This window comes from Taurulus bubalis (genome assembly GCF_910589615.1).
Source record: "Taurulus bubalis genome assembly, chromosome: 10".
Lineage (NCBI taxonomy): Eukaryota > Metazoa > Chordata > Actinopteri > Perciformes > Cottidae > Taurulus > Taurulus bubalis.
The window spans coordinates 10,171,144-10,185,949 of record NC_136598.1 but is presented as its reverse complement, the minus strand read 5'-3'; the positions used below and the strand labels follow the sequence as shown (position 1 = coordinate 10,185,949).

The window sequence follows — 14,806 nt, the reverse complement described above, 5'->3', positions numbered from 1 at the left end:
TTCTTAAAGAACTGATTAATCGCTGATTGATCCATATACAAGACTCCTTAGTCTTCGAGACCCGAGCCCAAATGTACTCTTTACTTCACTAGTCTTTTGAATCAATGTTGGTTCTGATGAGCTCCGACATTGCCAAATCCCTACACACAGCCCCATTCAAGCATCCCTGGGGCTTTCTTTGTTCTGGGATAAAAAGCGAAGGTTCCAATCTCCTCACCTCTCGCTGTTAACAACATCCTCCAGGCATGTCGCGGCAGTTTTTAAGGATCTCCTGGTCAACGCGAGTGTTTGTAACCGACATAGTAACAGAATATCTCCTCTTACGGCGCAGAAAAAAAGGTGCGTAAAAACAGCTTATAGATGCGTCCACGCCCATTCGGCAAGTCCTCGGCAGAGGATTCCAGACTTCAAAGACGTGCACATGGTAATCTGCTTTAAATGGGTGTTTCTGGACCTCTATCAGAGCTTCATCATCAACTGAGCCGACTTAAACCATGGCGGAAAAAAACAATGCTAATAGTGGATAATTATCAGCTTTTACTCCGCCTGCACTAGCTACTCTATTCCCTCTCCCATAACACATAGAGGCTGGTGAATAAACACAATGGCATGAATAAATAATGACCCCCACAATCCTCTTAAGGTCCCCGAATAGTGAAGGGGGGGGAAAAAAGACAAAAGTTTACTTTTGGTGTTTGAGAGCAAGCGGAGCCTGAAATTGTAAGCGACTCATTAGGGCTACATGTGGCTTGCCTGGGGCCTTGCTGAACAAAGATGGCACCATCCCCATCCTGTCTTTTTAGGCCTGGCCTAATACAATTCTAAAGTATACCCATAAGAAACCGCTACATTCCCAATAAAAGACAGCAAAGAGCTGAAGCACTGCCTTGAAAAATCTGAAAAAATAAATACTTCAAACTTTCTTCTGGAATCAAAATGTTAGTAGTGCTGAAAAGGCCACCATTGTTTGATTTGTGCAGATTTGCTATGATCTGTATAAACACCATCGATTTTAATGTTAAAGGAGCATACTTCTGTCAAAACATGATTTCCTCCTATCATCATGCTCTCCAGATAGTTTACAAAAAAGCCCATTTCAGACGTGTGTTAAAGAATTGATCTGTGTGTGCCTCCCAGCTATCACTGAGTGTATGACAGTTCAAAGGGTTATCTCAAATACATGCTGTCAAAAAGCTTGTGTTTGTAAGCGCTTCTATAATTCATATAATGGTGAAACGAAAGCCACCGAGAGTTTGCAACATGACAAATAAGGTGTGCTCATAACAGAAGCAGTTGAAATAATTGAATAGTAGTATAGAAACAGGAATGTTGACTCTTAATTCTCTTTCCTGAAATAAATTGAATAAAATGAGTATGCGTTCAACACAACGGCGGTGGCAAATATTACAATATGCAGACAGAACCGTTTCATCTTTTCTGGAACGTCATTTTATAGAGTTTGGTCAGAAAACGTAAGCCAATTTCAATTTCCTATTTCTACTGAGGTGATCAATAATAATCAATCAAATAAAAGAAGTTGCCTGGGGTGCTAGGAGTGGTAGCAACAGGAGCTGGGAAACAAAGTGAACACTCAAACGATCCTTCAATACTGTGTCATACCAGTGGTCATTCAGAAAGCCAATTTTAAATATATATTTTGCCATTCGTGGATATTTACTCTACAACAAAGCACTGTGAAGAAAAAGATCTCTCTGCATAGATATTCTTTACCTCAGTCAATCCAATTCATACAATTGTATTGATGTTTTTTTTTGCACATGCATTGTGTTGTATTCTGGATGTCCTGAGCTGATATGCAGGTTCAGGATTGAGGCCGATCAATTTGTATTGATCCCTAGCAGCTGTATGAGGCCTGATCCATTTCCAATCATTTGTTTATTGCACCCTAGCTGCGGGTTGTATAGACCCTTCTGCAGACAAAGTCATCAAACATGTGCATGCACATGTTGGCAATGGTAGTAGTGTGTTGCCCCAGACATCCAGACGAGTTAGTAAGCTTCAAACATTGAATTCAAACAGAATCAACATGTCTGGAACGGTTGTCCGAATCTATATTTCAACAGCGGACGAACGTTTTCTACAGAATGATTTCCGACAGGATCACAACCTGTGGGGCGACTGTGGCTCCGTGGTTAGCATGCCCGTCTTTCAATCAGAGGGTCTGTGGTTAGCCATTTTCTTTCTTTTTTATGTTATAAGTCTTTTTTTTTCTCCAAAGAATTAATTGCATATTTGTTGGATGCATTTTTCCTGAATGCTGATAAATGATACCAGGCTGAGAATCAGAGACTAATTAAAGATATGTTGTGTCATGAATCATGATACATTATTTGACACTTCCCTTGCATGTGTACAGTGCGAGCAAGGCAGAATGGTGCATAACAACTCTGATTTGTATCCCGCTTTCTCATATCAAATTTGAATTGCACTTTTTATGTTTCAATACATGTTTCTTCTTTTTTCGTTTGCACTCATAAATTCTAAATGTAATACCTCTACTTTATTGCCCTTTGTACACAGGGCGCCCATGCAACAGTCAACAACTCTCACTGGACCACCCTGTATAAATAAAGGTTCACCGAATGAATGGAAAAAATAGGACCCTTAATCAAATCACTTTTTATAGCTGTGCAATTGTCACTTTTCAAGTCTGAACTAAAAAATATATCATCGCAGACTGAGACCAAGGTGGAATTAGGTTAGGAGACCTTTTCCTCTTTGCTTTCCTCAATGCTGCACCAACAATAAAGACATAAAAAAGAAAAATGGTGGCTACAGAGCACAATTAAATAATAACACAACAATTAAAGTCTGACCCAGGATGAAAAAAGGCAAGTATCCAATTAGTGGTGTGCACTAGCAAGCTGTAACCTGAAGCCTCTTGCTGGGTCAAATATACAAAGATAATTCTTTCAAACTTTCACAAAGTTGAAATTACTTCTGGACTTGAGGGGAATCAAGGTCATCTCTCAGATTTAAAAAACAATCATTTGAATCCCATTTAACAATATAAACAAGGCAAACAAAGAGTTGTTTCTCTGCTAAAGTCTCACAAAATAGTTACCAGCCATGCACCAGTCATATTCTATAAGGTCTAAGGCTGCACAAGTAATCCAAAATGAATGCTGTCACGACTTTGGCTTCCAACAATTAAATGCGCTTCTCACCAAACAGCCAGCCTTCAGAGGGCGATCAAGATGCTTCAGCTTCACTTTGGGAGAGTTAGCGGCGCATAATGAACTGTATATTACTTTTAAATTCACTGAATGCAGATGAACAAGAGCCTTGTTCGAACATTCATTTTAATGAAACATTTGTGCGTTAGCAGGAATGTAGCACAACATGGAAGAGAATTTAAATGTGACAGTGGGGAAAAACATATTTTGTCACTAAAACCAATGAAAGATTGTGCTAACAATCGTAATCTCAATATTGATTAAAAAAAAGGTGTGCTTACAACTTTGGCCAAAATACTGGGTCATATAGCCAAGGCATGTTTTTTAATGTAACATCTTAGGCTTCTGGCTGACAGAAGACAATGTATTTCTCTTTCCTGAATTAAGTTGTAAAACTTGACGTTTTAGAAAGAGCTGCCTCAGGTTGCTATCCATTCCTCAGCTCCGTGTGGAAATGTCTCTGGCTGTCCTGGACTTTCCCATTGGCAAAGAATGAAAGGGCTAAAACTGTTACACATCCAACCAACTGTAAACCACCATTAGGGCTCAGCTGGTAATAAGTCAGTTCAAATCGTCTAAATAGCTCAAAGTCGGTCCATGCCAGAATGTGGTAATTCACACAGTCCGAGTATCGGGGCTTTGAAGACAGAGGATGCAGCTCCGGTGTGAACTGCTGCGGAGGCTGGTGATTCATACAGCTGAGATAAGACCAGTGTTTCCCGTGTGACAGCAGTACTTTAGGGGAACCACTGAATGCAGAGGGGGGGGGAATCTAAAGCTTATGTCTCGAGCTATTTTCTTCAACATGCACAGGCTGTGAAATTTCACTTTGCCGAGTGACTTTTACTGGGAGAGAAATAATCCAAGAAGAACCTGCGCTGTTCAGCACAACAATGAATTGGATTTGCAGGGTCTTAACGTGTGAAAATCGTATGTGGTCCCTACCCCGACACTTAAACATGCTAATGTTATTCTGTTTCATGCTGTACTGACACACCATGAGAGCACACAAATAATTGATCACATAATAACAATAATGTATAGTGTAATGTATAGTATCTTGTATTCCATGCTGTACAAAGCTGCTGCTTTCAAATGAAATACAAAAATTACAATATTCTTGTGCCGTGTTTTCATACTCACACTTTGATCTTAGTCATTTGTTATATGTGTAGTTGTTCAGGTTTCAATATTCTGAACATGAATGTCACACATATGAGGAAAATGGTTCTAGAATTCCCCCCAAAAATTTAAACGACTAAAGTTCAAACATTTACATTACCAAAGCCAGTTTTTAATGATGTATCTTTTGTAAATCGAGCGAACCCAAAAGTTCCGTACCTGGATTTGTATCAGAGACACATATCAGAGGTGACCGGTAATGAGGGAAATCTCAGCATGGAAGTTTAATTATTTCTAGCTCGTACTAGGGCAACAGCACGGTGTGATCTCTGCTTCCTCGGCCTCAATAACAACCGCTAATTGCTTCCACTCGAGATAACTGGTTGTTCAGAGGTGGAATTTTGGTGCAAGTTTCTGTTATAAAATGTTTAAGATTATTAAGATGTGATGAGATTAAATAGACAAGATACCACTTTTTTTGTGGTAGTGGATTTCACGTAGAGGGCTGCAACTAGCTTGCATCAAAAGACCAATTACACTTTTTTGTGGTTCGGCTAGAGGCCAATATTGATCTGATACCAGTGTTCTTTTTTTCTTTTTTAAATTAGAAATATGTTTACCTTAGTTGGTGGAAATGATTGGACTCCAACCATCCAACACTTGCAACTTGTGAAGGTGTACATTCACCAACTGTCTTTTTAGCTTTGTGAAAATGTGCTTTTTATTGTTGTAGAAGGTCGGTAAAACAACTTATTTTTCCAATTATATAACAAAAACTTACCGAATCTGTTCAATATGCTCAGTATACGCACCGATACAGATCCAGAATATGAAATCAGTGCCTTGCTATTTTCTATCCCATTCTAAGCAGGGATTCTGTTTCATGAAACTAGCTAATAAATACAACAAGAGGCTGTATGCTAAATGGATATTGCTAAGAGAGGGACAGAAGTTGTAAGACGGGGTAAGGATGATCCTCCACGGAGGAGGGCTCATCCCGCTGCACGTCGTGCTTTGAGCTGTAGCGAGGCCCCTGAGCCCTGGTGGTAAGATGGGCCCTGATGTGCTGTTGGTTTAGACTGTCAGAGGCACTGGCAGGGAGCGGGTATGCAAGTCCACAGATAACGGACCAAAACTGTCCACACGGGCCTCTAAAACCCAGCAAATTAGCTCGCAAATGAGCCAGAGAATATCTCTACTAATCCATGATCTGAGCGGAGACTCTGCCAAAAAAGTAAGCAAATAAATAACTTCACAAGGCACACTGAGGGCGGAAATAACCACGGCTGTGTGCTGGAAACCACTAGTGATTCCTTTGAAGCCTCATTTCGCCTGATATTCTGCTGCTGCGACGCCTGTGACCATCTCAGAACGAGCTTCCATGTTGTGCTCGATGTGGATACGGAATTACAGATCCCAATATTACAGGAAGCACTGTCCCCTGCAGCAAATGATCACAGCCACTGTGTCGAACGCAGATGTCAAAAAGCAATGAAGCATCAAAATATCAATGTTTAATACAAGTGATTATATTTTTGTTCTGCAAGAAAACTAATATAATTACCATCACTAACTGTATAAACGGTGTAATTGTTCCTGTGGTTCTCTCAAACACAATATTCTCTACAAATGTGTCGCTTCTTTTAAAACTTTGTGAATACAAAGATATCTGTCAAAGAATAGCAATTATTACCTGTATAGATGGCTCTTACTGTTTCAGATTCTTTGAACAAGCACCGTGAAACATTGCATACAGGAGTTATTTCTAATGGAAAACAACACTGTGAATGTAATACAAAAAACATTAAGTCTATATTTCAAGAGTAAATGTAGGAAAAACTAGAAAAAGAAGAATTGTTTAATGAAATCGTTTCATTCTTATGTCGTGTCATGAAGACATGTTTTAAATTGCATCTCAATTTGCCTCTTTCTTGTTTCTTGGCAATTTTGCGACCTGCAACATGTCCAGGAAGACACAAGCAGATTATAATTGATGGACATAGACTGATTTTACAGAATATTCTGGAGCACAGATAATTACAAGCCAGTGATCAATAGTAAAACCCTGGAGGGCAGGTAAAAAGAATCCTTCAATATGGTCTGTTAAAAGATTCAAGGGAAGCCATTGTACTCAAAATAACGTCATCTAATTATATATTTATTCAATTCCAATGTGTGCACAGCTCCAGTCCACTGGGATGTGCGGTAAATTCCATGCTATGCTATTATAAATGTATGATTATTTCATTTACTAAAATAATCACATGAAACTGTTTTATGTGAACCATTAAATGCTTCTGTGTAAAAACTATACTGATTAAAACGAGAAAGGCTTTACTGATATCAAAAACGTCATTAAAATAAAAAATAAAAAGACTAATAACATGCCTGCTGTTCTGCATGTCTTTGGAATTTTTGTCAATTGTATATTAAACAAAAACTAGACAGACATAACAATATTGCTCTCACATATGATAATTGATTTTCCTACCAAAGAATGCAGTAAAACACAAGTGTATTTTCTTATTTGCACCTATTTCTACTCCAAGGTCACAACAGGAAGCTCCTTCTATGTGGTCCTACGACTGCTGTAAAACATGCCCTCATAAATCCAGCCCTCTAATACAGGAAACGGCTCGTCTAATTGGAAGTCTGATTTCTCTTCAACCCAACAGGCTCCCAATACGGCCTTGACGCTTCGGGGAAACGGTTCAAAGCTATAAACACATCTTAAGTGTGGAGTGGGCATCAAAGGCATTTGATTATTCGCTTCACGAGGGCGTGGCCACAAGCATCCGCATTTCGGTATGCACAGTCTGTGAGGTATAAGATTGAGGTGCACAGTTTTGTATGCTGTGTAAAAAAAATGCTGCTTGTTCTGACGTTACTTTTGGAAAGCATTCGTAATAATTGTGCAGGGGTGACTCATTATTTTCATTAATCATAACCCATTTTAGCCCAACGAATTATGATCAAAGATATCCCATGTGGTGTGTGGTATGTGGTATAAATCAATGAACCACTCATACGAACAGGTCCGTTCTCAAGTGGCTTGCACGAGTGATCTAGGAGAACTTGTTGCTCTTTGAATACTAGGAGTGCGGACCTGTTGTAGGAGTCATGAGTCATTAGGTGAGCTTATTACTAATGGATTGTTCATTGCATTACTTCGAGGCCATTTTGAGTCTGAAAACCCCATACAAATGAAACGTCATAATTACCATGACATTATCCTGTTTGACTCTGCAAATCGAATTACAGGCTTATATAATTATAAATGAATTCACATGGCCTAATGATATCACCATTTAAACTGGCTATTGATGCTATTGGATAACCCTACCCTATCAATATGTACATCTCAAACTGCAACATGACTTGCCCTCCATCACTTGACCCTCTACTGCTACGGTCGTCGATGGCCTTTGGCGAGGCCTTTTTCATATCGAACCCTTTCTTCTTCCTGTCAGTGACACTACAACCTGGAGGCGGCACAGGATTCACAACACTTGTTATTTTTATTTTCATTTTTTGGCTTCAGCTGGTCTCTTAATTCCACTGCTGACGCTGTTAGAAATGATTGACATTCCTTTATGGATCTCCTTACAGCCTAAAAAACACATTAATCAATCACCCTCATGCACCGTTGACGCTCTCCTATGGAGGGGAAAAGTTGCTCGGGGGCCAAGTATCAAGAACTGAAATAACGTACTTTCAGTCACGAGCACCACGGGTAGAGGACAGGTTGACGTGCTCCCCGCTGAAGTTAAAATCTGCCGTTCTAAACCCGTCTGCTTTTTGGGGCTTTGTCGCATTTCTACGACAAGCACCTGTCCCTCATAGAGAGTCTCTGTTCAAAGAGTCAGTCACTGAGCACCGCCCTGGAGCTCCTGACCTCAATCTTTCAACCGTTCAAAGTTTCTTGAGAGACTTCAACAAGTATCTCATACAGGTAGCAACGGCATTCATTTTTGTAACTGAGGAGTTTGCACTTACTTTTTTAGCTATTTTATTTGAGAATTAAAGATTACTAGAGGACGTAACTAAGATTAGAGGAAAGAAAATGCAGAAGCTCTAGTTTATTTGTTTTAGTGGAGTTTTGCAGTTAGTTGTAGCCATTATTCATAATTAATTTGGATTTGTGTAATTACGTGCAAAGCAGACTAGCTTAATTAACATATTACAGCCTGAATAATTCTAAGGCACTTAATATCTCAATGTGAAAAGGTTATAAGCCGCAATGAAGGCAGAAAAAAAAAAATCTGATCTTGACAGCCGTAAACAAATCTGTATGAAAATGCAGAAAATAGGCTGCGCATGGTAAATCCACATGAAAAGACTTGACTTTTCCTCTGACAGCTCAACATCGATGAATACTGCTCCGACACCAGCTAAAAGCATGATCACATCAGCACATTAACCAGTGTGCTTTGAAGGTAAAAATGCTGATTGATGACTCGTACTTAATCATGCAGAACAAGAAACAGAATTGGATTAAGAGACCCGACCATCATTCATCTTCTTCGTCTTTTTTTTTCTTCGTTTTTTTAAATCATTAGTCAGTGGAGGAACCTCAAAAGATGTTTTGTTCCAATACTTGCTTGGTGTGATAAAGACATGGCGATGTGATTAGTATGGACAATCAGAATATGTTATACTTCTCATTAAATCAACTGCAGGCTAATAAAAAAAGAGAGACGTATTTTAATATATTAATAATCATACAATTATCTTTCCGACAAACGTGCTTATTTCAGTTTAATTTGGTTTATTTTACATTGGTCCTCTCCTGAAAATAAAAGTGGATGTTGTATGTTTATTACTTCCAGTCTACTTTCATGCCCCTTTCAACTTCAAGTCCCTTATCACACACCCACTCATCCTTTAAGGTTGTGGAGGGACTTTCACCAGAAGATTTCACTGGCGTTCCTCGAGGCTTTGCCCTGAAGCAATGCCTCCAGCAACCAGGATTTAAGTAATGAGCGATAATACAAAATAGTAATAATATAACTAAAAAGATTTAATAATTACACGAGTCCTGCACTGCATCTGTCATTCGTTGGTATTCCTTAAAACACTTTATTTAAATAAAAACAATTCTGCCTTGAATATTATTATTTTGCAGAGGGACCAACTTCATTGCTAAATCCCACTCGAGTAAATACCATATATATATATATATATAAATAAATATATATATATATATATATATATATATATATATATATATATATATATATATATATATAGTGTATATACACCTACTTAATCAATACAGAACAGATCTCCTAAGAGGATTGAGTAAGTGAAAGCTAAATCAGTACATAACCGCCCACTGAAACCAATTACATTTTTTTTGTAGACAAATACCAGCGTCAGTCACACTGTTCTATCAACAGGACGTGTGGAGGCCTTAGCACATTCTTTTTCTCCTTAGGTTATGCAACATATGACTAACAACAGCTCCTCAGCAGGCTTTTGTGGCTATCTCCACTGCAGCTTCTAATGCTTAGTGAAACATAATAGTCCAGCCACAACAGTGGGCGGAAATTGGGATTAGAGTACACATCTGGATAAACTCTAATAGAACAAACCCCAAGAACAGCAGACCTCCCCAAAACTCAGCAGGCCGGGCTGGCCTCCTTGCTGTTCAGCCTCTGTAGGATGTGCAATGACTCAGCAGTTGCTGGCTGCTGGAAGTGTCCTCAAGGGGCTTCCTAGTGACTGGAGGCATGCTGGGTAGAAGACACACAAACCTGTACACACTGCATGGATGCACTTTAAACGCTAACCAGCCCATACGCATGCGGTAAAAGCAGTCCCTGGGGGCGGGGAGGGGAGCTGGTTTGAGTCCAGCATAGTACCAGTCGGTACAGAGTGTGGACCGGTAGATGGAGGGGTGGCAGCTCACCTGCTGGGCACTGCCTAGTGTCCTTGTGCAAGGCAGGGAACCCATAAATGCTTGAGGCGCTATTATATGCTGCAGCGCCATCACTCCGCCATCTCACTACATGAATGCATGTCTGTAGGTCCTGTGTGTGCATTTATTTCAGGATTGTCTATGTTAAAGAAGAAAATGACAACGAGGGGGACAAAATGAATTCCTCCAATGCGACCAAATATACGCATTTGTATAATTAGGGCCCGAGCGACTGACGTAGTCAGTCCGAGAGGACCCTATTGTTATTATTACTGTTATGGTGCATGCATCTATCCAGCTATCTATAGCCATGTCCAAACAACACACATACATCTAATAATGTATGCTGGACATAATTACTTTTCCAAAACTCGAGAAACAAAAAATACAATAAGTAATCGTTTACCAATCATGTAGAAGATTAGATCGAGAATAAAGGCATCAACTAATTTCATCATCGCATCACACCTGGTAATGAATTTTATCAGCCAGGATTTTTATTCATAGTATATATATGCGATGCCTAAGAATCACTTGAGCATCAAGAAAATTGTTCCAAATGGCGATGGCTTATTTGCATGCATTAAAAGCAGGGTCAAGTAAGTCACATACGAGGAGGGGGAGAACTGCCCAGCGGCTTGAATACATTAAAGCAGAGTAAATGGTTTGTTGATTTAAAGAGATTAAAGCTCACACGAGCACGTCTGCTGCATGGATTTTAATTAACTTGCCATATATAAATTGTATGTTATCAGGCATTACTAAATTAAATGCTGAATACAAGTGCTCTCTCTGCTTGGGTTGAATAAAAAGCTACTTAGAATCTTGATTGGGTCTCACAGATGTAGTACAATGCTGCAGCTACGGGTGCTCTGCACACATTCCAGCGTGCCCCTGAAGAGCCCCTGAACAGCCATCCAAGGAGATTCTCTTTAATTATGTACAATACAGCCACATTTAAGTCCCCTGGCATCTCAGATGATCAAGCAGAGGGATGCCACGTTTTTTCCCTGAGTCATTTGGGCAAATGGATTCCAAATTCCAAGAGTTATTTCTGTCACTTATAATAAGAAGCCAATACATAATGTGACGCACTCTGAAATGCAAAGCTATTCACAAGGTTCTCTGCAGATCTGTGCCGGGGCAATTAGAATTGTGCCGATGGCCCTTGATGAGATCCTCTATCTCTGAAGTAGTCTGGGAGCAGTATCGTGAATCTGCCAGTTAATATGCAGGGTTTAGGTTTGCGTTAAACTTTGCATAATGCAAAACATAAGTTACATTTCAACACACAACACCTCGGTGTCAAAAAGAAAAAACAGGAAAAGCATTGATTTTGACAGACATTCAGGTAAACAAATGCAGAAAGGAGTAGACATTATGGACACAAAAGGGCATTGTGGGTAATACTAGGTACTGCATACAAACTGCCCTAAATTGATTCCAAGGGCATTTCCTTTCAGTGTATACACTATTCAAACTATTATTAAGTAGTAACTGAGTTTGCCGAGAAATACGTAAGCGCTTGGGGTACTGAGTTGAGTATCCAAATTCTTCAATATCATGTGTTTATAACTCACTGATCTACAATTAAAAAAGAACTGCTGCACTCTTCTGACATTTGCCATGGTTCATGGTCACAGATTCCCGGAGCTCGAGTGACCTTCTGAGCGAGCACAACGGCTCATCTGGCCCTTCGGAGAAACGCAAAGCAACAGAGAGATCAATTCAATAAATATGGCTTCCCACTTCCTGGCAGTGATTTCACCAAGAAACCTGCCAAACCGGTTCCTATCAAAGTACACACGTACACTGCAAGAAAAAGAAGAAAACAATAATAAAATGATCTGGGAATGAACGGTAGAGGGAATTGTAATCCAATTGTCTGGCTGTGCTGGAACACTGGTAACTGACTTTTCTTTAAGAGGTGAAATCCTAAACATGTTGCTCTTGAGGAAAATTCTGGGAAAAAATAGAGATGCAGCGATCTATTTTCAGACCCGATAGCAATTCCTGGGCTTTGGGTATTGGCCAATAAGCCATAAAACTCATTGTGGGGATGTGACTGGCATCACTCTCTTATGTGTAAGAAAACATCTGGCTTGACTTAAACATTGATTTCTTAATTCAACAATATATAAATAGATGAATTTATTGAATTGATATTTATTATTAATCACCAGCAACTCAGGGGGAAAAAATTAACAGGAATTACAATTACAGTAATAATGTAAATGATATGTGTGTATAGAGGGTTGAATAGATCGGTCCCATTGTCGCCGATAGATGATACAGCTATTTGAGTCAGAATCGGCCCAATATCCAATCATGGTATCGGTGTATCTCTAGAAAAATTGCTAACAAAGATTAAAAAAAGCTTAATCAAAATGTCAACTTCAGTTTGGTCGGATTGAAATAGTTGCAGGGTGTCAAAGTGCACCAATACATTTAAAAAGACAACTCATCTTTCATGTCTTGCATTGTCAAAAACCATCATAATCATCCTGCCTTACTGTACCATGCAGAACAGCCTTGTGTTTTTTGTCGTCTCAAAGATATTATAGCATGTAATTCTGCACCAGTGTGCAGGAACATGCTTCAAAAGATTAACACAACTCGAAAACAGTGTGCCATATATAAGGACGAGTGAAAGAGAAAAGTGCCCTACCGTTTTCTGTGTTCTCGTGTTCAGTGTCAGTGAGAGTGAGATTGGAGTTGGCCCTGCTGGAGAGGCACGAGCTGCGGCCTGACTTGGTGTTACTGCGGCCCCATAATCTGGCCGCGTGCTCCGGCGACATGATGCCGTCCGTCTCAGTGTCTGCATCTGAGCCCACACTGACCGAGTACTCGCGGTGTGGCATCCCCAGGTCAGTCCTGTACGTGGCTACGTGCGACGGGAGGGCTTCTCCGAAGCCCAGGTTTCGAAGGGAAAAGTCTGCCCCTGCAGCAAACCAATAAATACAAAGCCCTGGTAATTTATTCTGCCACTAACTGCATCACTCAACATCAAGAAATGGATTCATTGCAGAAAAGAAAAAAAAGATGACAGCAATATCCTTGCCTTGAGAGGTGGAGAAAATCCTTTAAAAACAAAGGTTCCACAAGAAATAGCTGTGCAGCTACATGACGATGCAAGTATATCGCCAGAGAGGGAAATTATTAAAAAAATCGACATATTTGGGGCTTGAAAGAAAATACAACTGGTGTTTTGCATTCGTCTTTTGTTCGTAAACAACAGCAGTTTTCAAATTCAAAATTCACCGCTTTTATGTCTTTAAATTGTGTATTTGAAAACTGAAACATCTGTCTTCTATTTCTTCTCTACCAAGGTATTTAGAATTACCACAGCAAGCCAGGATAAATCAGTCCATGGTGATTTGATAAACATAAACTTAATAAATTAAAGACACACAAGGATGTTTGTTTCTTTCCATCAGTGCACCACAAATGGCCTCTGCATTTATGATTAAAAATTCTTATTTTTTCGTAAAATTGCTTCAGCTTGATCTCAAGCCACCTTGACAGAGCCATCACATCTGGTTTGAATTATGATGATCAATAATATATTCGAAAGAGCAAGTAACGGCATGCATGTCCTCCATGCAGTTTTTAACACTGGCACGGTAAGTTCAATCCCCGGTCGGCTCTGTTAATAGTCAAACTATGCGGAGTGACCTCTGCAGCAACGGAATGAGACTCCTCATGAAAAAGCAATGATGCTAATACTGAGAACAGGCAGTAATGCGCCCTGAACCTGATAACAGGCCTTTTCATGTCGTTGAGCACTGCTACAGTATATACTTATACGTACACCATGTTGGTATCAATGACATAATGGCACAGTATTTCATAACATTGGTACAGCTGAGGCCGACCTTGCCGGTTGAACTCGTCCACTTCGTGATGAACCATTTCCTTGACGCGGCTCCCGTAGGCCATCCTCGAGTCATGGTCGAAGGCCTTGAGTGTTTCGCTGGAGCTGTAGGATTTGGGGTTGGGTTTGCCGTCCTCACTGTCTGCAGAGGAGCTGGTGTACCGGCGCTCCGTGTCCTGCCGGGCGGTGAGCGAGCGATAGGGTCTGCGTTCCTTCACTTCCATGGCTGCCTCCTCACTGTTTCCAACACCAGATGTGGGTTACACTGCCAGCTTAGTTTGACTGATTCTGTGGAGGAAAAAACACAAAGAAAAACAGATTAGGAGACCGAAAGAATGAAAAGATGTTGATCTTTAAATGTAACCTTTCAAGTCACCAAACATATAATCACTTGCAACCATGATTAACTAGGATTTTAAGAGGTATAATGATAGTTGGTGTTAAAAAAAAAATACTATCCACACACACATATAGCAGAGTAACTGTGGAGATAAATAAAATGCAAATGCTTGTTCCCAAGCAGCAGTGTATGCATGGCTCAGCACACACGAGGAGAGCACAAAGAACCACCCGGATTAGATTTAATAAAATACGGCACAACAAATCTTGCACCAATAAAGTTTACGGTGCAAGTCTCCCACAAATTTTCTATTTTATGTGCCGTATAGAAACGCGGAGCCTGCAGCATCTGTA

The 14,806-nt window shown here is 40.0% G+C and overlaps 1 protein-coding gene across 2 annotated transcripts in view; it reads right to left on the bottom strand.

Moving 5' to 3' along the window:
• tenm4 (teneurin transmembrane protein 4) overlaps positions 1 to 14,337 on the bottom strand; it is a gene marked incomplete at both ends in the record, with an annotated part of 114,690 nt that extends 100,353 nt beyond the window's left edge. For both annotated transcript variants that reach the window (XM_079225075.1, XM_079225076.1), the window contains 2 exons: positions 12,908 to 13,180; positions 14,115 to 14,337. In XM_079225075.1, the coding sequence (XP_079081201.1) occupies positions 12,908 to 13,180; positions 14,115 to 14,337 (496 nt within the window). The remainder of the gene's footprint in view (positions 1 to 12,907; positions 13,181 to 14,114) is intronic.
• Between the last annotated feature and the right edge of the window lie 469 nt (positions 14,338 to 14,806).